This window comes from Molothrus aeneus, chromosome 8, assembly GCF_037042795.1.
Source record: "Molothrus aeneus isolate 106 chromosome 8, BPBGC_Maene_1.0, whole genome shotgun sequence".
Taxonomy (NCBI): Eukaryota; Metazoa; Chordata; class Aves; order Passeriformes; family Icteridae; genus Molothrus; species Molothrus aeneus.
This window is the reverse complement of record NC_089653.1, coordinates 11901258-11924680: the sequence shown is the minus strand read 5'-3', so window position 1 is coordinate 11924680 and position 23423 is coordinate 11901258. Positions and strand designations below refer to the sequence as shown.

At 37.8% G+C, this 23423-nt stretch overlaps 1 protein-coding gene across 4 annotated transcripts in view; it reads left to right on the top strand.

Moving 5' to 3' along the window:
* The window catches only part of DLG5 (discs large MAGUK scaffold protein 5), a 97151-nt gene that overhangs the window by 41840 nt on the left and 31888 nt on the right, over window positions 1–23423 (top strand). For all 4 annotated transcript variants that reach the window (XM_066554344.1, XM_066554341.1, XM_066554342.1 and 1 more), the window contains exons 3-10: window positions 4793–4958; window positions 10082–10225; window positions 11755–11938; window positions 15193–15452; window positions 16568–16880; window positions 20670–20900; window positions 21938–22122; window positions 22741–22866. In XM_066554344.1, coding sequence (XP_066410441.1) covers window positions 4793–4958; window positions 10082–10225; window positions 11755–11938; window positions 15193–15452; window positions 16568–16880; window positions 20670–20900; window positions 21938–22122; window positions 22741–22866 — 1609 coding nt within the window. The remainder of the gene's footprint in view (window positions 1–4792; window positions 4959–10081; window positions 10226–11754; window positions 11939–15192; window positions 15453–16567; window positions 16881–20669; window positions 20901–21937; window positions 22123–22740; window positions 22867–23423) is intronic.

Below are 23423 nucleotides of genomic sequence, written 5' to 3'. Positions count from 1 at the left end.
TTGAAGCCTGACAAAGGTGGGATTTGAGCCAGGGAGCTCCTGTAAATTCCAACCCAGAAACTTCAGCTGTACATGCCTTGGTCATGGTAACAGATTTTACTGTCAGTTGTATTTCAGCTCAGCAAAATTCTGCAAGGACTTCTCAAACTGATGTGTTTGAGATGCCTTTCCCCCACTGCCCCCATCTCTGCTCTTTTTTAGTATTAGGTTGCAGATTTTTTTTTCATGTTGACTTTTCTAGAACCACTGTTCAGTTCTTTCTGTAGTCTTAAACTTATTGAGGCTGAAAGTTTATTTTAGATGCTGCTGGCTTTGTTTAGGTTTTTATAGTCTGAATTAGAACTATATACTGAAATGCTACCCATCCTTTTTCCTTGCATTTTGTATGATTGTCACTGCTTTCATAATCTATTAGGTTTTCTGTCTGTCAGATAAAACTGTTTCTACAGTTCATTATTTTACTTTTCATTTTTCTTTCCTTAATGTACTGCTGCTTGTTTTTTCTGAAGTTGTATTTGCCTGCATGCAATTCTGTTCTGTGCTCTCTGCTGTTCCATGATCACTTCAAAAGGTGCATCTGAAGAAACGTATCTAAATGATAACTAGGGAGTAATTTAGATTGTAACCCTTTTCTAGTGCTCATAAATTATTGAAAGAAGGTAAATATTTTAAAATGCAATTTTCCTACATCAGACATAAGTCTTTACTCTCGGTACCTTAGCTTGGAGAGAAACCCTGTTGATCATGCTTTGCAATACCTCTTGCAACTATTTTTTAGCACTTTCTATCATGATTTACAAGACCATGAAGAAATAATATCCTGAATATCTCTGTTCATTTTCTTTTTTCATGAAAGAAAACAAATGAAAAAGGCTTGACTGTACAATGAGTAATCTCCTGTTTGTTTTCAAGCAGGAAGGAGCACAAATTTATGAGTTTAACAAAAATCATTGTAAAATTAAGGCTTTCTGTTAGCTTGTGACAGGTTGCCTTCTGAATTAGTTGAATCTGTCGTACAAGTTTATTTCTCAAAGACTGAGGAGTTTATTATAACTCAAAATATGTTAATGATATTTCTTAAAATTGGCTGTTTATGCATTGGTACCCATTTTCTTATCTCAACATACTTATTTGGCATTATGGTACACTTTGGTCAGGTTAAGTTTTTCATCCCTGTTTCTGTTAAAATGTTCTCTTATTCTTATTCTCTTATTCTTCAAATGTTCTCTTATTCTACCCCTTCCCCTCATACGAAGTTAACTTCTGAAGCTGTAGTTTCTGTGTGGATATATCATCTCTTCAGTCATTGTTGATTAATCATCAAGAGTTCTGTTCAGTATATGCTACAGTAATGGATCTTTGTGGTTTCTGTGGAGTCCATCATTTGGGCAATAATAGGGAAGATAGGATTGCTCCAGCTTCTGTTTTTAAGGCTTTTCTTTTATACAACCTGTGATGGAAATCCTGCAAAATCTCACTTTGGATGAAGTCAGTGCACAGTCAGGACTTACTGTACTGCATTGTGGGTGAAGCGTGTTCTCTCCACAGCACACATCCCTGCTGCCAGCTGCTCCAGGACTTGGTGAGTGCTGCTCACCTGGAGACTGGCCGGGGTGTGACTTCCAGAGAGTAGAGTCCTCAGAACCCAAGTGCAGCTTGTGTCAGGAATGAGTTGTGAGGCTCATCGAAGCAGATGAATGAGTTACACTTGGCAGGACATGCAGTAAATGCCTTTTCAGAAATCCAGGTTGTCTGAGAAAGGAGGTGAGTTACTGAAAGGTGACATAATTTGGATAATGGAGATTTAGCCTTCAGGCTTGTGCATTTTAAGATCTGTGTGACGGGTTGAAGTACAAAAAGGAAGTACTTTCGTGTAAAATATGCAGTCAGATGGAAAAAGAATATGAAGCTGGAAGCACAGGTCACTTTCCTTCTGCTGCATCAAGATGCAATAAAAGGATTTTAGCATTCAGCTCTAAAAGCTCCTTTAAAAGAAACCAAGACTGGAATTTTTCTGGTGAAAAAAGATTTTACTGAATGTGTGTGCTTATTTTTTAAGCATTCAGAAATCTGATTTAAGTTTTACAAGACCTTTTGTGCAACTGTTGAAAATGGAAACCTGTCAGGAAATAAAGCAGAGGTAAATTTTGAGTCTCCTTCTAAGGATAGCAGTGGGAAGAACTGCATTATATTGATCTGTGTTTTTACAGAGCTTAAGAGGTGTACATCTTGTGGCTGATATTTTGTGTCAAAAATATCATTGCATTAGAGAGGAAAATATCTGTTGATGTACTTGTAAAAATTGACAAGTTAATGAGAAATAACCCCTTTTGGTACTAAGACAAATGGTTTCATAATTGTGAAAAAAGCTTCTTTCCTAAGGCTAATTAGCCCATCTTTTTTTAAAGCAGACTTTTCTTTCTTGGCACAGTTTTGGGACTGTGCACAAATGTTCTTGCCTGAAGAAGATTGTCACTTGGATGCTGTTAAAGCTGTCAGGGGAGGCTGAGGAGCAGAGGTAGATCTCTGGCCTGCTTTTATTGTGCTTAAAGATCCCCAGAGCAGCCACTGGGTGCCTGTCTATGTCTTGTGTAGCAGACACTGTCCATGGGACTGCTGCTGGGTTAGCAGTGATAGTAGTGATGGACATTGTTCCTCCAGTGCCCTTTCCTCCCTGGACAGCACAGCAGCCTTCCTGATGAATTTCCTCCTTCCTCTTGACCTCTTGCATCCTGTTCATCTGTTCTGCTTGCAAACAGCCCCAGGATGACATAAGCTTTTGAACCTCTCTTTAAGGATGAGAAGGGGATTTTTTCCATCTTACACATCCTCTGGTGTGTCAGCTCAAGCAAGATGATGTGCAGGTTGCTGCTGAATTTATCAAAGACCATGCAGCTTCTCAGTACCTGAACTTGATTTGTCTGCCTTTACCTTTTAGATTGTTTATGAAATTCCTTTTTCATTGATGTGTCCAAACCCTTTCAAATGAATAAATGTTCTGCCTTTTTGTATCTACTTTGTTATTTCCTTACTTTATTCTCTATATCCCCTGTATCATGTGTATTATTACTGGTTTCTTGCCATAGAAATGTGTAGAATATTTCTCATCTAAAAGAAAGGATAGCTTCATTTTGGAAGTGAAAATCCTTAGTCCTTATGGATGAAGGGGCTTTGTCTGAATGCAGGAATGAAACAAAGTAGTAAGAAAAGCAGCCTGCATTGAGAATTCTTCAGAGTGATGCGAGTTTGTCTTTTTCCAGAATGCACCTTCTTTCTGCTGTTTTTTTATTTCTTCAGTTTGCTATTAGTGTGTTTGCATACATTATTAGGCAATAGTTAGATTAAAAAGAACAGCCTGTGCTCATAAATGCTCATTACAGTAGCAGCTGGAAGGTATAAAACCAGGGATCCTGTTATTGTAGATGCTGTACAAATGATAGTCCTGACACTGCAGTTATTTTGGTGTGGGAACCTCAAGCACAGGTAGTTTTGCTGAAAAGTTGGAGGAGGTTTTTACATTCTGCAGTACCTTCATGAACTGGGTTCAGGGATAAAAAGCCAGTACTTGCAATTCATTAGCATTTGATCCAGCAAAATAATTTTGAGTTTCTTTCTTTGAAAAGACAATGAGTGGAGAGCATTGTTTTTCTATTCTGTTGTTGCTTAATTAACTAAAAAAAGGCCTAATAAAGCTACGTCTTGACAAGTTAATACATACGTCAGCAACTTGTTTGAGTTCTATAATTTTGTAAACTATTTCTGACATTTCTCTTTTGGGTAGAAAATAATTGCCTGTATATGTTTAAGCCTTTAACTTTCAGATCTGTGACCTGTATCTTTGAGTCTGCTCTCATGTGTCTGAGAGATATGTGAGCAAAACTACATTTACAACTTAATTTTAAATGAGCAGAACTAAAATTAGAGTCGAATTACTTGTCAGCAGTTGTTAGGACATGATATACCAGACTCTCTTCTCTTGGGAAGGAGACAACCTTGTGCTCTCACAGTTGTCTGAGAGGACAGTAGCCATCATTGTTCAACTCTGATTTTAGGAAAGCTGAGAATTAAAAAGTCCCACAAAACACTTTAAAGTATGACTGCCCCTTAGAGGAAATTTCATGTGTGGTCCAGTTGCAGTGATTGTAATGTGCTTGTGTTAGCCAGTGTTGTTAAAAATGAAGCCCAGTTTTCATGAGTTGTTGTTAAGTGAAGTCCTTAACTTCACATACTAGACTGAGAAATTGTGAACTATGAAGACATAAAATTGCATTAAAAGTAAGTGTTTTCTGTAGCCTATGGCAAAGTGGTATTTCTGTGCTGCTAGAAAAAGAAAGAGGAGAAGAGCCCCTGTGCTGTAGCAGTTTCTTTGCTATCTCTGGAATAAGTTGATATGGGTCAATTTTACTGGTGTTGGGGGGTTTTTTAAAGGATGGGGGTTGTTCTTTATTTCAAATAACTTGACTTCTGTCAGTATGTCCATTTCTGAGGTCTTTACAATTGTTACTGCTAACTTGCCTTGCCTTTTAAGCTGCTTGTAAGTTCCTGAGTAAGCAAGGAACCTACCCATGCAAACTGAACTCACAACACAGGGCCTTTCTGCTAGCATGGGATCCGACTGGAGTTATTCTTCTTTCAACTCACTGGTGAGAACTTAGATGAGTTACTTCATTTTTGGACAGGATTCTGCAGACAGAAAGATAGGATTTTTTTAACATTAGTGTTCACTTCTTTAGTGAAGTTGTATTGTTCTTTTGGGGCGTTTGCTCACTGCCAATATTTCTCCCTTCATCAGGTACGACTGGTAAAGCATCATCTCCACCCCCCGTGATAGACTCGAGACAGATGAGTGAGAAGCTGGAGACGATTTTATATCAGCTCCGCCAGGTGACTCGAGAGAGGGACGAGCTGCGCAAGCAACTTGCACTTTCATCTCCTGGCTCAACCTTCGATGACTGCAGGTAAACAGGGAGGAAATGCAGCATTTGCATTTTGGCTTTAGTAGTGTTTTCAAGTGCCTTGGCACCTGCTTGCCTGGAAAGCATTAAGGAGCTTGCAGTTGTGTACATGTTGCTTATAACCTCCTTGCATCCTGGTGAAGTGGCTACATCCACATTTCAGAGCTTCCTGTTGAGTGCCTATCCCACTTTGTCCAGCAATTTTTCTGTGGGACTGAGGGGAGAAAGTTTCATCTCTATTTGAGAAAAGAAAGCAAAAAAGTTGCTTAGGCTTCATGGGCTTTCTTGTAGGAAGAGAAAAAGGACAGTGGATGAAGTATTTGGTGTTTTGAAAACAGGAGTGAAGAAAGGGAAATAGCTCAGAATACTTGGCTGGAGAACAGAAATGAGGAGAGGAAAAAAATCTCAGCTATCCCTATGCTCCTGCAAAGAGAGAGGTTTGGATTTCTGCTGAGTGGAGTAAGTGTTATTTAGAAGATCAGCTTTCTGGTATACATATGTTGGGGAACTTGTAGCAGAAATATGTTGAGAATAAGGACTTCTCCTCCATCAAACATGCTTTTTAAGTCATTTAACAGCCAGCAGGCTTGTCAAGCTCATTCTAATTTGGGGCCTCACATTATGAGGAAGACAGTAGTCCAAGTATGAATTAGTTATAAAGAAAGGTTTTATTGAGTAGGCAATAGAATTAGTTTATTTTGAATGGTTAAGGATCTGCTAATGTTTAAATGTGTCTGGGTACACTGAGCACTTTTTGCCTGTACATGTAGAGAACCTTGGAAAAAAAATTGTGTGTCACTGAATCTGAAATAAGAATAAAGAACAAATTTTCTGGGAGGTGTTGCCATCCTGTGTAACTTTTCTTTAATGTTGTTGTTGCTTGTTACTTAATCAGCTGTGTCTGTATGCGGTCAGGTGTTAATTAGATTTTTTTGTCTGTATGAGAAGGTTAAGATTTGAACCAGTGAACTGGCATAGAGAGAATCTGGAGCTTTTATCAACTCGGTAGCTTCTCATCTTAATGGCCCCTTCCTCCCTCCTTGAGTTCTGAGGGCTCCTTTAAGAGCATCATCTTTGTAACCATCTCAAAGCATTGTGGGGATGGGAAAGGAAAAGATTGTCAAATGTCAACATCTTCTGCTCAGCTTCCAGTTAGTTAAATAGAAGGATTTCTTCTTTGAAGTTACTGGAGCTTAGGCATAGAGGATTTTATAGCTCACAATAATCTTCTGCATAATCCAGGATGCTATTAATAAAGTTCTGATGAGCTGTCCTCTAGCCTGCCCTAGTTTTCCTTTCTCAAATCAATCCTTTACTTTCAGTGTAGGATTTGTATGTTGTATAAAACATGAATGTTTACAGCTTCCAGAACAACCCATCAAAGTAAACCTTGTATTTGGGCAGTCCCTGGACAGTACGTATTAGACGGAGAATGCTGGCTTCCAAACAATCAAACATTTCAAGAGTGGGAAATGAATGAAGATTATTTTTGACATACTTTTTTTTCAGTGTAAAAGCAACTACTGCTCCCATCTGCATACACATTTCTGTTTTTTGAAATCTGGTATTTGTTTTACTTTTTGAATTCTTTCCTCTTATAAAACTAATCTTCATCCCTCCAGGAGTCCAAGCTCACTTGGTTAAATGTTAATACTGAAGTGTGAAAGCTGAGAGATGATGATGTGGGTGGTGATGTGGTTTTACTACCCTGGCTTTATTTTCCTGGCTGTGTGTGCTGCTGTAACTATGGCTATACCAAAGACAGGTGGTGCAGAGGCAGACCTTGGCACGTCACCTTGGGTGCTTCACAATAGCTCACAGCACATTTGCAGTCTGGACTGTGCTGGCTGAGGAGGTTGCAAAACAGAGAGCTGTTTTCCAAAGCAAATGTTGACTAAGTCTGGAGCAGTGGCAGAGGTGCCAGAGCCGTGGATTGTGATGTGCTGAATCAGATCAGCGTGTGCCATCCTGCTGGCCAGGAGTAGGATTGCTCATGTTGTGCCTGTGGATTGACAGTGACTGTATGTGTGCATGTGTGCTGGAGATTAGGTGAAGGTTGGATGAAGTAATTTAGCATGCTCAAGTTGCACTTTATGGACTTAAATCTGCTGTTATTACTCACATAATAGTAACAGTAGAAGAGAACCACAACACCAATAAATTCCCTGAAAATTGTTTCAGAAGAGACTGTTTTGTGTGCTATCTATAATAATTGTTGCAGTTACATTAGTAAATGATAACTCCTTAGAAGGTGTTAGGTAGGATTGCCCACAAAATTGGACTTGTGGTTGGCATTAGCTTTTATGTGAGCATCAGATATATGTAAATGTCAGTCTTGCTGTGGCCTTGTTTTACAGCCAGGGTAATTCCACTATAGCATGAAGGATTTTGGGCCTTTGACACTAGCATTTTAAATTTTGTTCATGTTTGAACAAGAGCTTCCAAAGTAGTAACTTGTAGTTACTTGTACTTCCAAAGTAATACTTGTCCTTTATTGAAATTGTAACTTTTAGTATTTTGTGGGGCATTTTAGCATAAAATTCTGGTGCTCTTTCTTATACAAGAGTCAGCCACTACATGCAGTTGAATTGACTGTTGTCTTGCAGCAGTTTTGATTTTTCTCACCAATATTTCTTCTTCTCACCAATATTTCTTCTCTTATTCCTGTTTTTCTTGCTGAGACATAAAGCCTTGGAACAGCAGTGTGGAACATATGGCCTAGGATATCCATGTGGTTTTTATTTCTTGTATGTGAGGTAGAATGCAGAATGTTGTTGGTGGCGTTGTTGGTCTTTCCTTGCTGTGTAGGTTGGCTAACTTGTGTAGTTACCTTCATGGTCTCCATATGTTCATAGGTGGTTTGTTGGGTTGTTAATGTTGGTTTGGGCATTGGTTGGTTGGTTTTGGTTGTGGATTTTTGTTTGGTTGGTTTTTTTTAAAAATAATGTCAGTGTTACTTCAACAACACATGAAACACACATGATGGATGTTAGACTTGTAGAACAAGTTTCATCATAGCTTTCAGACTGGCCTAATAGTTTTATATGGACATCAACAGTTAATAGGTTGCAGTAAGCTTAATGTCACAGCTGAGAGTAAAACTGTACTCCAATTAATGCTGTCATTTAAGACTGTGGTGGACAGATGGTATTTATTTTCAATAATTTCACCCTGAGGTCTAATTTAAATCAATAACTTGGGTTTTAGTGATTCTGTCAAGGGTGTAAACATTGCAAATCAAGTTTAACTTATGCTAACTACATCTGTATTTTAAAAGAATAACCCTTCACTAGTTGCAGTGATATCTGTAATACTGTGTGAGTAACGTACTCTTTTTGATACCCATCAAGAATGAATCTAAAAATACCATAAAAGACACCCCTGTAGGCAAGACTTGAACATTTGATTGTTTTATGTGATTTTGGATTTTAATTGTTGGTAAAGTTTTTAATCAAGGAAGGAGTTTTTGTTTTGTTTTTCCCCAGAAGCGCTTCTCTAGAGAAAGGAGAAAAGGAGGAATTACATTTGAAGGCCTCACTATTCAATAACCCATATGCAGCTGAGTTGCCAAAAAGTACCTTATATCATACGCACATCTCCAGAAAATCTGTGAACCAGATGTGGCTGGCATTTCTTTTTTTAGGTTTTAATTTTTTATTATTATTATTTTTCTAACAACTGTTACCACTTCAGTAGTGCAAAACCACTTTCATTTTGATTCAATTGCCAGCTGCATTTCAGTTCCAGAATCCATGTTGCTGGTTTTTATATGAGGCAAAGAAAATTCTGATTGCTTTTCAGGCTGTGCTTACAGAGAAGCCATTTGGAGGAGTTTGAGGTTTGAGGGCGGAAGAGTGATCTGTGCAGCAATGGGGCAAATCTGATATGAGAACAAGCAGAGTTGAATTAGAAAGCAATTGTTTTCTTTTGGAGGCATTAGTTTCCTCTTTTGATGGTTTGCTTGGTTTTTTTTCTCATTGCCTGTGGGGTTATAGGAGACTCGGGAGATGATACAGGGACAGATGTCAGAAGCTTCATTTTGAAACTAGAAAATTCAATGGTGTGAAAAATCCTGTGACTGTACAGAGGAGCGACAATTCAATTCAGAGTCTCTTAGAAGCTTAGTGCTACAAAGCAAGAAGATATAATCCTGCTAATTTAGTTTCTAGCATATATACAAATCTAACTAATTCTAATCTACAAAAAAGGTGTCATGTACAAGTACTGTACATTCTATACATAATCTATGCTGTCAATTGCTTGACCATATAGATTGTTTTAGAAAATTGCTCTCCCAATCATCCTAAAGAAATTTGAGTAAAAAAAATTTTTTTATAGATTTTGGCATTTATTTTGAAAAATGCTTCTTGGAGATTATATTGTGTTGGAGATTTCTAATAACCCAAATTTTGTTCAAATAATTATCTTATAGAAATGTGTGGTAGACACTGACATATTTTCCCATTGTTTATAGTAGCTTAAAATAATATGGTAGCACACAAACAGGTGTGTAATTCAGCACGATGACTTTGTCAAACTCTGCCAGCACAGATGTGTGTGTTTGGTATTCCATTGGAAGTCTTTGTCTCAAGTCTAACTGCCCTTCCTAGGGAGTTAAAGACAGGTCCTCTAGATGCTGCCTTTGGGAAGCTTTGTTTAGCCCAGGTCTCCATTCATGCCCAGCTGACTTGGGCAGCCTCTTCCAGCCCTGCCCTCCCTGCAGGTCTGGGCTTTGTCACTGCCACTTGAATGTGGCGGCCCAAGGAAGCCAAGTGTGCTGTGATGGACTCATTCTTGTACCAGTGCAAGTTCTGTTCTGTGCTGGTGTTGCTGCTCAGAGGAGAGGAACATGCAGGTTCAGTATTTTTGGCCACGTTAGTGATAATTAGACAGCATCATCCCATTATGGGATGTTACATTGCAATAGAAAATTAATGTAAGTTCAAGTCACTGACTTTTTATTAGTGGCTCCATCTTAAAGGGAATTGGTCAATGTTTAAATTAACGCATGTTATAACATAAGTGTCAACAGTTGTGTGATAACACTTTTATTGGATAATAATTTCCCAGGCTTTCCATTCACTTTAGTACCTGATGTTTGACCCCATTTTCTTTTTCTATGCTAGGCCTAGTCCAAAACCAAATCATGATTATGAAAGGCTGAAGATTCAGTGTATGAAGGCCATGTCAGACCTACAGTCTCTGCAGAATCAGCACACCAAGACACTGAAAAGGTGTGAAGAAGCAGCAAAAGAGGCAGACTTTTATCAGTAAGTACTAGTAAACCTGTGCAAGGTAAGAGTTTACCAGTCTGTGCCCTATTAAACAGTATTAGAATGTGGTAATCAATTGATTTTTTTAATGCTGTTTTTCCACTTAAACGGCAAGATAGATAAAATCCATCAGATAAAACATTTCTGGCCTGTTTGAAATTATCAAGTATGGACTGCCTGTTTTACTCTTAGGAGTTTGAGATAGGATCTCCAGTGTGTTCATGGGATCAAAAAAGGAAGCCTGATAACTGATTTGAAGTTGCAATCTAACAGTTTGACAGTCAAGCTAGAGAGCAGAATATAATCCAAGAAAATGGAATTTCTTACTCTCTTTTACTAGATTGTGATAGTTCTTGTGACGATCTGTCTAAGTTATAACACAGGTTTAATTCAACTGTTCTTTTCTTCTGCAGTAGTTGTTAAACCTTTGTGTTCTTTAAAAAAAAAATTATTGCCTTCTAAAGACTTTATCATTTGCACTGCAATCTGAATGACAGCAGATTAGTAATCTAGATTACATATGGTTGATTGTGGGAATACAATTGGGAATATAATTTGTGAAAATGCCTTTCTTTTTCTTTTTAGCAGGGTGTTCTAATTTTAAAGCATTTTTTTTAATGCTTTGGTCATTCTATGCAGGGGGCATTGGTATTTCACTTCATAAGAAAGAAATGCAACATATCTTGGAACACAAATTTTTATATATAAATACATATTTCAATATTTGCCAGCAAGTAGGAGAGTTTAAGTAGAATCATTCTGTTTCAACAATAGAAATACTTGTCAGTATTCTAAACTTAAGTTTTGATCTGTAGTAGTAAAATACATTCAGTTGACTTATCTGCTGTTTTTCAGCATTGCTTTAGTCTAATTTTAGGCTTGTAGCTTGAATTTTAATCTGGATGATAGCCTCCTCATGTGGCTCTCAGTTGTTTAAGTGAGAGTGTATTTATTTCAATAATTATAGCTGGCATAATGAACTTTGGAGGAAATTTTTATCTTGAGTGTAATTGAAACATACACATTATGATTTTCTTGGCTGTGGAGGTTTTTTTTTTGATAATTTGATGGGTTTTTTGTTTTTCAAATAGTAGCACACAAGGAGATTTTTGTCTTTTTCATCTGTGTTTTGTTTAGCTGCTGTTCAGCTGAGGAGCTCAAGACAAAGTGGAAATGATTGGTGGGATAATGGCTATTATCTCAAGAATCATCATATTATGCTATTTGTGTTTGTCTGCCTGCTTTTAATGCCTATGAAATGGCATTGACAGGTGGCATAAATCCATCATCTCTTCTGATGAGGTTTAAGGGTGCTGTGTATGTCTGTGTGTTTTCACACTTAAGCCCCTGTTGGTTTCTCGTTTTGGTTTTGTTTTTTTTTTCCTGGTGCTTGGAATGCACAAATATGCAGAACTGAGTTAGTTTGACCTGCTTTCTTGGTAGGAAACTCATGCTTGAGATGAGTTACTCCAGGACTTTGTCCTTGCAAGTTGGCCTCTAAGAGTGTTTTGTGTGTGCCCTGACAGCACGCTGCACAGCCGGCTGCTGAGCGACCAGTCCCAGCTGAAGGAGGACATGGACACCCTGAAGAGGAAGAACACACAGCTGGTGAGGGAGCACAACCACCTGCAGCAGTCCTGTGAGGAGATGAAGAGGCTCCATGATGAGGATCAGAAGGAGATAACAGACCTGCGCAGCCAGCAGCAGCAGGTGAGCCACAGCCTGCAGGGTGTGTGCTGGAAGAGATCTTGGCTTCTTCCTTCCATAGAGAAATGGGATTGTGCAGCTTTGCTGCCTTTAGAGTGTCTTACTGGGTCCCAAACAGCCTCCTTGCCTTGTACAGTATTGGGGAGACAATGACATCTTGATTACTAATTGATTTTGTCTAACTGGAAAAAAAAAGTGTATTTAAATGCAGAGATGGAGAAGTGTACATGAAGATGGTATTTGCATGATATTTTTTAAAATGGGTAGAAAGGCATCAGAAATTCAACTTAAAGTTGCAAAGTGATTAGAAAGATGACTGTTTTACTACAGTATTTTATGGGACAGGGTTTACTTAAGCTTGCATACAATGTTTGTTGTTGATTTTTTTGTGAAGAATCACAAAAGGTTGGTTCATGTTTTTGAACTTGAAACAAAAAGAGACAAAATTTTCAGGACTGGAAGGGTTGGACATTTCAGAACTTTGTATCACAGACTGTTTCCAGGTCAGTGTTATTTACATATTCTGAAAAAAAAGAGTAATGCTAAGGAGCAACAGGTTGTATCAGGTCCCCTGTTCACCTAGGAAAAAGTCTGTTCATTTAGGGAATTGTTACAGTAGCATGTGGAATGGTTAAACAGAGGATCTGGGTTCACTGTGTGTAGGCTGATTCACAGGGCAAACTTGCAAGTCAAACATTAGGCTTCAGAAGCAAAATCTATGCAAGCCAAAATAATTATTTGCTAGGGCAGGAAGGGCAAAGGTCAAATCAAGCTGGGTGTGCTGAGTGGTACTTTAGGAGGTGCTTGAAGATAGTGCAAAGAGGAGTGAAGATTGATTCTTCCTTTTTATCCATTTTTCTAACGCTGTCTTGCGAGTTCTGGTGCGGAACTGTTTAGTGGCTCGGTTCAGAAGATAGCAGAAATGATTTACTGTGTCAGCCTGGACAAATAGCATAATTAGTCTGTGCCTCAGTTTCCCAGTCTGCAAAGCAGGGATGCAAAACCTCTGAGAGAAGGCTATTCTGTTTTGCCATTCTGTCCTGAAGCATGGAATTATCTGGAAGCACAGAAAGAGGCTGATGTATCATTGTCAGGATTGATTTAAAGAAATCCAGTCTTATGTCAACATCATGATTAAACCTTTGAAGAAAATGATGTATGTGACTCTTAGTGAGAAAATCGTCTAACTCCATTTCTCAGCTTGTCAGAGTGATTCATGGTGTCTTGAAGGGGTGCCAAAGTCTTATCTTGTCCCTGTAATTTCTCATATGAATTAGTCTTACTCTCTGTTGATCCCTCTGACGTGTTGTTTCGTTGGCAGGCCATAACAAAATACATCTTGGTAGCCTCAGAGCAAAAGCTTTTGATCAAATTACTCTTTGTGTGGGATTGTCATGGATTTGCTATGTAGCAGCTGACCAGCTTAAGTTTCTGCTGCTCACATATGGAGTTTCATGTTGCCATGGCTGTGTTCCTTGGGCCAGCTGGGACTATTTACTTTCTTTCACTGGGATTTTGAATGGGAGATGTTTAATGCACTGGTGCCTCCATCTTCCTTTGGCAGGTCTGTGTTAGCAAGTTTAGGCTGAATTCCATCAAGTTTCTCATGTATTAGTTCTTCTTTAATTATTTAGTGTGTTTTCAACATAAATGCATTCCGTATATGCTTTAGATAGTGAAAAGTGTTTTGTTTGGATTCCTAAATAATTTGTTGTCAAAGGTGTTCTTAAACTCATTTGGGAAGTAGTCTTCAGGAAATGGCTTTCTTGAGTGGGTTTAAGTCTATGTATTTGCATTTTACGTATGCCTACAGTTTACCACGTGTTCAGCTTATCTGAAGTGGTTCACTGAAGCATGCTGGCTAATCATGTGTCCAGCTTTGTGCAGGCTGTGCTGCTGAGTCCATTGAGGATTTGGATATGTGTGGAAATAGCCCAAGTGCAGTTGTGTTCCAGGGCCACTTTTATATATCCTGGTTAGTTAAAGGAGAGCAGTGTCAGGCTGCAGAACTTTGGTCTCTGTTGTGTTATCTTGCCTGTGTAACCAAGTAGTTTATGAGCAGTGGCAGTTGTGAGCCTTCACCTCTGGGCAGTGAAGAGTGGGCAGCCTCTTGCTCTCCCCTTCCCTTCTGGTCTGCAGGCCTCCAGGTTCATCCATGTTCAGGAGCTGGTCCTTACTTGAATATGACACAAAAGATGAGGAGCCCAGTTGTGCAGGATAGCTGCTGCATGTTGGGTTTTAAATTTTTACTGTGCTCATATTTTCTTCTGTCTTCCTTCCAGTTCTTTAATACTTTTTTTATTTTCGGATAGTTAGGGACATACCTCTGTAGGCTAATGTTAGTATTATATAATTCCTGGCACCTCTCTATATAGAGCATTCCTGGTTCTTCCCACTGCTCCATCAGGGCCAGATTTGAATTTAAAAGACAAAATCCATTTTAAAAAAAGGCTTACTGCTTTATTTCAGGCATTTTTTTGCCTTTTGAGAATGAACAAGGACTAGATTTGCTGACACTCATTAGGACTTTCTTATGTTGCTGCTGGTCATGTATCATCAGTGTTGCAATTTACAGCAAGATTCCTATGTTGATGTAAATTAATTTAAAACTAAGATTCAGGTCAGGCTTTATTCATGTTTAAATGGATTTTTCTCTTCCTGTTCATATTTTATGTATGCTTTTTTGAAACACAAACCTCTGTGGGAAGTTCTCAGATGAAATATTATATGAATATTAAAATAATATGCCCGAGTGTATAACATATTTTGGGTAGATCTTATTTTCATTACACTTTTAATTATTTAATTCATTCAGAGAGTACAGGCAAACTATCATGAATGCCACCTTGTGGACATCTCCTAAATTACCACTATCATCTTGGTGATCAAGTAGCAATTACTTCTTGTTAAAACTACAAGTTCTTCAAAAACAGCTTGGGTTTAAAAGGTTCATAACAATTGTCATAAGAGAGATTTTCATACACTTGTGCCCTTGGGATAAAGCAGACTTTTAGCTCAACAGAAAGCAGATGTAATAATACTTAGAGTAACAGTGGCACTTAAAAGAAGTTCAGTCTTTCCTTAGTCATTAAAAAGAATGATTACTGAAATTATTATCTATATTTTTGTTCTAATTTGGTTTCTAATTCTATATATTTTTGTTCTAATTTGCTTTCTTATGTATACATTTTAAATCAAATTTCTTGAACTGATTAACAGTAAAGGTTATTGATAGACCTTCTGGCATTTTTTTTAAGGTTATGAAGCAAAATGGATCATCAGAGATACTAAATAAACTTTATGACACGGCCATGGACAAGCTGGAGGGAGTGAAGAAGGACTACGACGCCCTGAGGAAACGGTACAACGAGAAGATTGCGAGCCACAACACAGACCTGAGCCGCCTGGAACAGGCTGAGGAGGAGAACAGACGTCTGCAGAAACAGATTGACATGGTCATGAAGCAAAGGGACACAGCAATTCATTTCCAGCAGCAATATTCATCCTCTCTTAGGAGGTATAAACGGATTTTCATACTTTTGACTTAACAATGCTAATGCAGCATCTTAGTTCCATTGTGCTAGAATCACAAATAGCTTTCTAATCTTTTTTCTCAAATTTTCTTTTGATGTATGTAATCTTGCTGTGATGAGTAAGCATGTGTATTTGTATAAAGTTTTCTGGAAGGTTCTAGAATGTGTGATGGGGATGCTAATTTGGAGAAATGGTGCATTTTCTTAAGAAATATACAGTTAATAATTAAGTTACAGTTAATAATACAGTTTTGGATTTGTATGAGGAATTTTAACCATTGTTTAGCTTCTGTGAGAAAGGGTTACTCTGCTTTTCAACCTATGTTTAGTTGTAAATACAAGAGTCAAATATAACCAGATTTTTGTTAAACCTCAGACTTTTCTGCAGACAAATTCTTTAATTCATGGCAAGCTTCTATATATATATCTCCTTATTTAAATACTAAAAGCAAATAAATAAGGGAATATAATTTCTAAAGGTTTTGCAAATGAAGATCATCTCAAGCCGAAGTGAACTTTTCATGGTGTTAGAATTACAGACTGTGGGGGCCTGTGAGACAGGGCTTTGGGAGGCAGCAGAATTGTCTGGCTGCAGGTGTTTGGGAGTCTTGCTTCACTGAGAAGGAGCTGCTATGAGCAGCACATGTGTTAAAATACAAGGGCACAGACGCCCATAGCACACTTAGCCCCTCTCTGCTCCTTGGCACCAAGCCTGCGCAGTTAACCATATGGGCCAGGAAGGACATCAGCACACACGAGGACTGCAGAGAGCATCCATGGGTGTGTTAAGAATAGTTTCATTGACTCTTAGAGGTGATACACAACTCCCACAGACCAAAGGCAAAAATGGTTTTCTCCACATTTGTAAATGGTTCTTAATATTTGTTATGGTTCAATCCTTAAAGAGGTTTGTAATATTTCTTAAGGTTCACTAACATTCCTAAAGCAGTGGTTATTTTGCAGCACAGAGAATACATTTTCTAACAAGTCCTCTGTGGGTGGTATGTTTTACCCTTGGATACATTTGGTTGCCCAGCCAAATCCTTAATGTCTGAAAATGAGTAACAAGAGTCTTACTGGTGTTTCTGCTTGTTTTCAGGTTTGAATCAGTACAGCAGGAATTAAGCAATGCCACAGCACAGAACAAAGAGTTGCAGAGAGAGATGGAGCGATTACAGTCAGAGGTGACAAGGTTCAAAACAATGCAGCTGAAAGCAGCCAAGGATGCAGAAAAATACAAGGAAGAGAGGGATTCGGTTTTCAATGAGTACCGCCTCATAATGAGTGAGAGAGATCAAGTAATCAAAGAGGTGGATAAGCTGCAAACAGAACTGGAGCTTGCCGAGTCCAAGCTGAAGAACACTTCTTCTGAGAAGCGAGTGGCCAGTGAAGAGATGGAAGCTTTGAGACAGGTACTAAGCTGTTGTTTTAGTGGGGAAGGGAAATGAGTGTATGCTGTTGATGCTGGAACCAGGAATGTGTAACTGATTATTGGAAAACAGGAATCCACTGCAAAGAGGAAGTTGTGTTCTGATGTTTTCCTATTCCATACCTTTTACTGTCAATTTCTATGTTTGAACAAAGTACCTGCCAGCTGAAATTTGCTATACACTTAATTCTGTCCTGCATATTATAAATCCTTTCCTTTGCTGTGTTAGTATTTTATATCTTCTTAAGTAATACTTTCTATAATAATATAGCTCTAAATATCCATTATTTTAAACTTTTAACCTCTACAGGAGCCACTGGATACTATCTGCTGTGGCTTAAAACAGTACATGATCAAGTCATCTCCAATGCTTAGGCCAAGCCTGTGCTGACATGCATGTTCTTACTCATTTGCCCTTCTACTGCCTCTAAGTTAAAGGGGATATTTTCAAGATTTTTTTTCTTTAGAATTTAAGCATATCTTAAAGTGTGTAAAACCAGAACTTTACAATATGTTCTTGAAATGCTTGTTTAACAGCCATGTCAGAATGAAGCTGTTATGATTTGCAGAACAATTTGCTGCTCAGTTTCATTTCTGCTGACATCCATTCACTTTACTATTTGGTTTACAAATACTTAATTCAGCATGAAATAGATACAAGTAAATGTATTCCATTGCCTATAAATCTTATTTTAGTCTTTTCATAGCATTACATCTGAACAAAATATTCTTACAAAAAATTAAAGGTGGAGCTTTCTTTTAAATAAATAACACTATTTTTTGAGGAACATAAGTGAACTCTGACATGTGGCATCAAAGCTTCTAAGTATGACTAAATTCTGGTTTTAAGAAGTCATATTTTCCAGCCCTGCATATTTGTCAGCTCAGTAATTCAGCTCTACAGTGAGTGAGGTTTTAATATGTTTCATACCTCTTCTACTTTCATCAAAGCATTTAAGCCAATCAAAACATTTCTTGATTTCAGTGGGATCTGAGTAGGTTAGGAATATTCACAGAAATAGCCACATTTAGTTGTTCTGTTCCAGTTTGTTATATCTGCCATTCTGGCACTATGAGTAATTGGCCAAACTGCCTTAAGGGATAGGGAATTAAAGTTTTAAATGCAGGGGTATTGACTTAAAGGGGTGTTTGAACAAGAACCAGCAAGAGTCTAGGCCTGGGGAGTGTGGTGCTGGCAAGGCAGAGACATGTACTTTTCTTCACTCCCAGAACTGGCCCTTCAGAAATCAGAAATAACTGCTGCTGTAATATTCTGAAAGGTGTAAAATAGCCATCCTTGAGTTGTCTTCTTATTCCTGTTTTTCTTTCCTGTAGCCATGACTCTTCCCAGGAAAATGTTTGAAATATTAAAAAAATGTATCAATCAATGCATCAATTGACTTGAAATGGTATCCTGAAATGCATCCCCTGTAAGTGGGATTGCCCTCTCAGTGCATAGTTGTTCTGGTGCTCTTTGAAAAGGCAACATAGTGGCTTTCACTTTTCCTGTGATACATGGCACCTCGAAGTGCTCTATAATGTAGTGCTCATTGATTGCTTAAAACAGCACTGAACTCATTTAGGTAATTTTAAATGTAGTTTCTCCCCTGAAGCTTGTGTTTTCTAGTGCATCTTTGGTGTCCTAGAGAAATTGTAAAGCAACTGAAATGGAGAAGAGGTTGATTTTTTTTTTTAAACATTATATCTGAGCAGCTACTGCTGAGATCACAGAGTTAATTTCCAAGTTAGACATATAAGCTTTTATTAGTAACACATGCCCAAACTTATTGGTTTAATAGACATCTAAAATGTACAAATTTGGTATTTATAAATTATAGGAGAAATCTCAGTATTTTTCCAGTAATGGACAATTTTGGATTAAGGTCTCATGAACTCACCCATTCAAAGCCAGGGATTGGATGTTAGAGATTTCCCCCTCTCTTTTCTCCAAAATGGTGGGGGTTTTTTCCAACAAAAATGGTGTTTTTTTGTTTAGCATAATCTTTTACTCTGGCAAATACTTAGAATGTTATGTTTCATTTCATTGGTAGTCAGTTTTCCCCTCAGTTTAACAGATCTGTTATAGTTTGTCCTTATGTTATATTCAGATGTGAGAACTTCCTTAAAATATAAAAATAATTCACAAACTCAGAATCATTCAACTCAAACTGCTCTACTGTTACCAAACAGAAGCTGTTCTCGTCAGTGCCAAATGGTGCATTCCCCTGTGCTGTGTAGTTGTGGTTTTGTGCAAATGTCCTAGGAAAAAGACAGAGGTGAACTTTTATCACTGACCACCAGAGGCAATGGCTGCTCCTACTCAGATGGTTTATACTGAGCATGCTGAATTAAACTGTGGTAGTGTGTATTTTTTCCGAGCACTTTAAAGGACTGTAAATTCTTGTTTAGTGACGGTGTTGCCGAGAGCTTTCCCTCAGCCTTGGTGACTTTCATCTCAGCTGCTTGTGGAAAAAGACTTAATATTATTGTGGAAGTTTTATACACACATTTGAAGGCAGATTTTATACAATCTGTAGTTAAACTGTACAAAATGGTGGTTTCAGTACTAAAACTAGCCTGCAACAACAGACAGTTCAGGGGTTTTTCTCTCTTCAGGGGTACTGAGCAAGGAAGGTCTTACTGGTGTTGAAAGCACTTGGGCATTATGGTAATTGAGATTCACCTACAGAGTGAGTCATTAATTCAGTGCTCATCTACACTCTACAGCAGAAATGGCACCCTTCATGTCATTGTTAAAAGTCTGACTAGCCTTACTTAGATGCACATCTCAAAAACAATTCTCTTAGTACAGCAAAATGCAATTGTCAACTGTGCTTTAAATATTCAGTTTTATTCTTTGCAAACTGTAGAAGAAAATAAAATGAAAATCAGTTTGTGTCATAATGTTTTTCTATCCTTAAGCACCTCAACTGTTTCTTTTGCTTTTGAGATGCCAGCTGTCTCTGGTGAGCTTTTAGCAATCAAAACATCAGTAGTTTCCAGCTAGGAGTGCCTGTGTGTAGGAGGACTTCTTTGTAGCCATAGACTGAATGCTTCTAGAGACCTGAGCCATCTTGAAAATGTAGTGAAATTGGATTGTTTCAATGACCCATTCTTCTAATGGGAAGTCTAATTTAAATAATTTTAGAAGGGCCGATATTATTTTAGAATGCTACTACATTTGCCTTATCTTTTTTATTACAATGCAGTTGAATTCCACACTTAAGATGTACTGTCATTCCACTTTATAGAATATTGTAGTTTTATCTTCAACCTTCTGTAGCACATTGCTCTCTTAATGGCATATAACTTTAATGTTCCTTTAAAATTTATAGAGCAGCTGTAAGATGCTTACGTAGCTAAGTTGTCTAAATTATTTCAGTCCTGTAAAACTGAAGCAGTTGTTATTTAAAAATATTTGTGATATATTCTTACCCTTTGACATATTTAACAACAATTTTTTTTAAAAAACACCAAGTCTGTCGGAATAATAACCTTTTCTCATTTAGGTTCCTCAAAGCTATCAGTGCTCCCAGAGTCTTGCTTACTTCTGACAAAGCACTGTGCTCATGTGATGGTGTGATATTTTTTAATACCACATTCAATATTCTTTGCTAGTACTTACTTGTATGTAATGTGATCTGCCCCCATTTTTCAGAACATTAGTGGTAAACTCTCTAGGCTTTCAAGGTGTCATGACATGTATTCAATTGGAAAGATGAACTATTTCCTTCTGAACTTAACCTACTACAAACAATGGATCTTGTTTTAGGAGCTAAACTCTGCTCTAGTGGAAAGAGATCGAGCGATTTGTGAGAGGAATGAGTTACTGGAAAAATACTGTCATGAAGTGAAGGACAAAGCCGAGGCCCAGAAGGAACTTGATCAAGCTTGCAAGGATATAGAGACAGTGAAGGAAGAAAGAGATGTTGCCAGGAAAGAGAGAACAGAAGCTATCATCCAGAGAGACCATCTGCTAAGGGAATATTATCAAGCCCGCCAGGTATTGCAAGTGATGCCTTTAATGATGCCTTTTTCTTTCTTGGCTTAGTTAGGTCAGTAACTTGGTAGACATCAAAGGTCTGGGCACACTGGGAGTCCTCCCTCTTTTTCTCAAGTAACTCTAAAATACAAACATGTGCATGTATGTTCTTCAAGACATACTGACAGAAATTCTTGTTTGGAAGAAACGCGATTGTGCTTCGTGTTAAGGTTGTTTGTAAATATGAATAGAAAAAGTTTACATTTTAACCAAATTGTAAGTCAGTAAGTCTAGATTGATTAGTTTTGTTTACATTCTTGAACTTAACCACACGCCGTTGTTTGCAAGCCCACAGCTTCTGATGGGCTATACTGTTGTAGCTGGCTTGTGTTATCGTGCTGCAAGCTTGGAGTTTTCTTTGTGTATTTGTCTTACTGTTGTCACCATCTCTCTTATTCAAAATAGGGAGTTTTGGGAGGGACAAGTTAACTTAAGAATAAAGTAATTCTTATCTAAAACAAGAATCATTAAATAAAAAATTTCTTTCAATTCCATTGCTCTTCAGTTTCATTGCTTTGGAATTAAGCAACCTGTATGAATCCCAGGTCTTGGGATTGTTGTCTCAGGGTAAATAATAGGAGTTAATGTGGGAAATGTGTTGTCTGTCTATACTGTATATATATACAGTATATGCAGTTGCGTATGGTAGTGTATCTTGATTTCTAAGTATACTCAAGGATTTTCCTGTCTGCTAAGCAGATCAAGGTTGAAGCACAGAATGTCATCTCTGAAATATGACACATTCACTGATGTTATTTTCAAGTCAGGATTCTTATTCATGTAGTTGTACAGATTTATGTGCTGCTGGATGAAATGCATTACAGCAGGTTTTATCTTTCCTCCCAACCCTCCCAAAGTTGCTGCTAAAATAAATGAATATTTTTCATGAAATCACAAGAATTGAATACATCAGGCAACATACAGATAGCAAAAGCTGTTTGTGCATATGTATCTAAAAATTGTACCTAAAATACTTATCTGTGTTTCTTAATTCCTAGATACAAGATTCTGCTACCCTAGACATAGAAAGAGCAAACAAAGAAATTGAAATGCTTCGGAAGCAATATGAGGCAATGTCACAAGAACTAAAGGAAGCTGTCCAGGAAGCAGAAGTAGCCAAGTGTAGGAGGGATTGGGCCTTTCAAGAGCGGGATAAGATTGTTGCAGAAAGGGAAAGCATACGGTAAACAACTGCTAGATGATACCTGAGTGATCTCTGTAACACCTGCTGCACAGCTGATGCAGTTCTAGGATGGCTGGATTTTGCCAGCACTTCATCTGCATTAGCTGTCACGTGGTGATTTTTTAAAAAAATGTTGAGGGCACATTACAAGATCTTTGTCATTTTCTGTGCTTTCATAACCAAAATGTCTCTAGTAAATACCCTTCAGTCTAACAGCACTGCTGTGCAGGAACAGCCAATCGTGCAATCTTTTTGGCATGCTATACTAATAATCTTGCTGTAGCTCTAGTCCTGCACATAATTCTTTGCCTGTGGGGACATGCACAAAAAGTATCCAACATATTTGCCACTAAATATATCTAAGGAGCTATGAAAAATACTTAAATAAGGGGTTTTTCTGCTAGTTTAAAGAAGATAAGTAGAAATAAGATTCTGAAAGGGAAGAAGAATTAAGACTTAGCATGTGTCATTTTTTTTTTCTTCCTTATCCTTTTATTTTGCAGATAGAAACCTTTTGAAACTGCTCTTTGAAATTTTACATTAACTATACAATGTGGTAAAGCCAGTTTACTTTAATAAGATTTTAAGTAACTAGATTGAAACCTTTTTCTTTTGAAGAACTTTGTGTGACAACTTAAGGAGGGAGAGAGACCGAGCTGTGAGTGACTTGGCTGAAGCTCTTCGCAACCTGGATGACATGAGAAAGCAGAAAAATGATGCTGTTCGTGAACTGAAGGAACTGAAGTATGTTAGAGAAATGACCAAACTGCATTCAAGTTGGTGATGAAAACTTTGGTTTGTTAGCTGTGTTCTTAAGAGAACCATATGTTGTTGCAGCTGTAGGCAGCAGACATTCATGTTATTGCATGTGGAAGCATTGCCTGTGTTTTTAGTTATCATGGAAATTATTATGCTGGACAGTATCTGTTTTATCTTATTAATGTGAGTCATAGTGTAAGCTTTGTGCTATGGAGATGCACTTAAGCAATATTTGTATCCTTTCACTGAAGTCTTATTAACTGCAGCTTAGTTCCATCAGCTGTTTACTCACTGGTCTATGGGAGATGTTTTGCCATTGGTATTTATCATGCCCTACATACTGATGAAGCTCATCTGAGGGTAAATTAAATGCATTTTGGAAGATATGAGAAACCTAGTTGTGCACTTAGTCATGTAAAAATACTGCAAAAAATGTAAGACTACGTTAAGACAGTATATAGAAACAGAAAGTCAATTTACGAGCAGACCAAGAATATTGGAAAGATAGAAGCCAAAAGAAATTTTTGACAGCTTGGATTTGT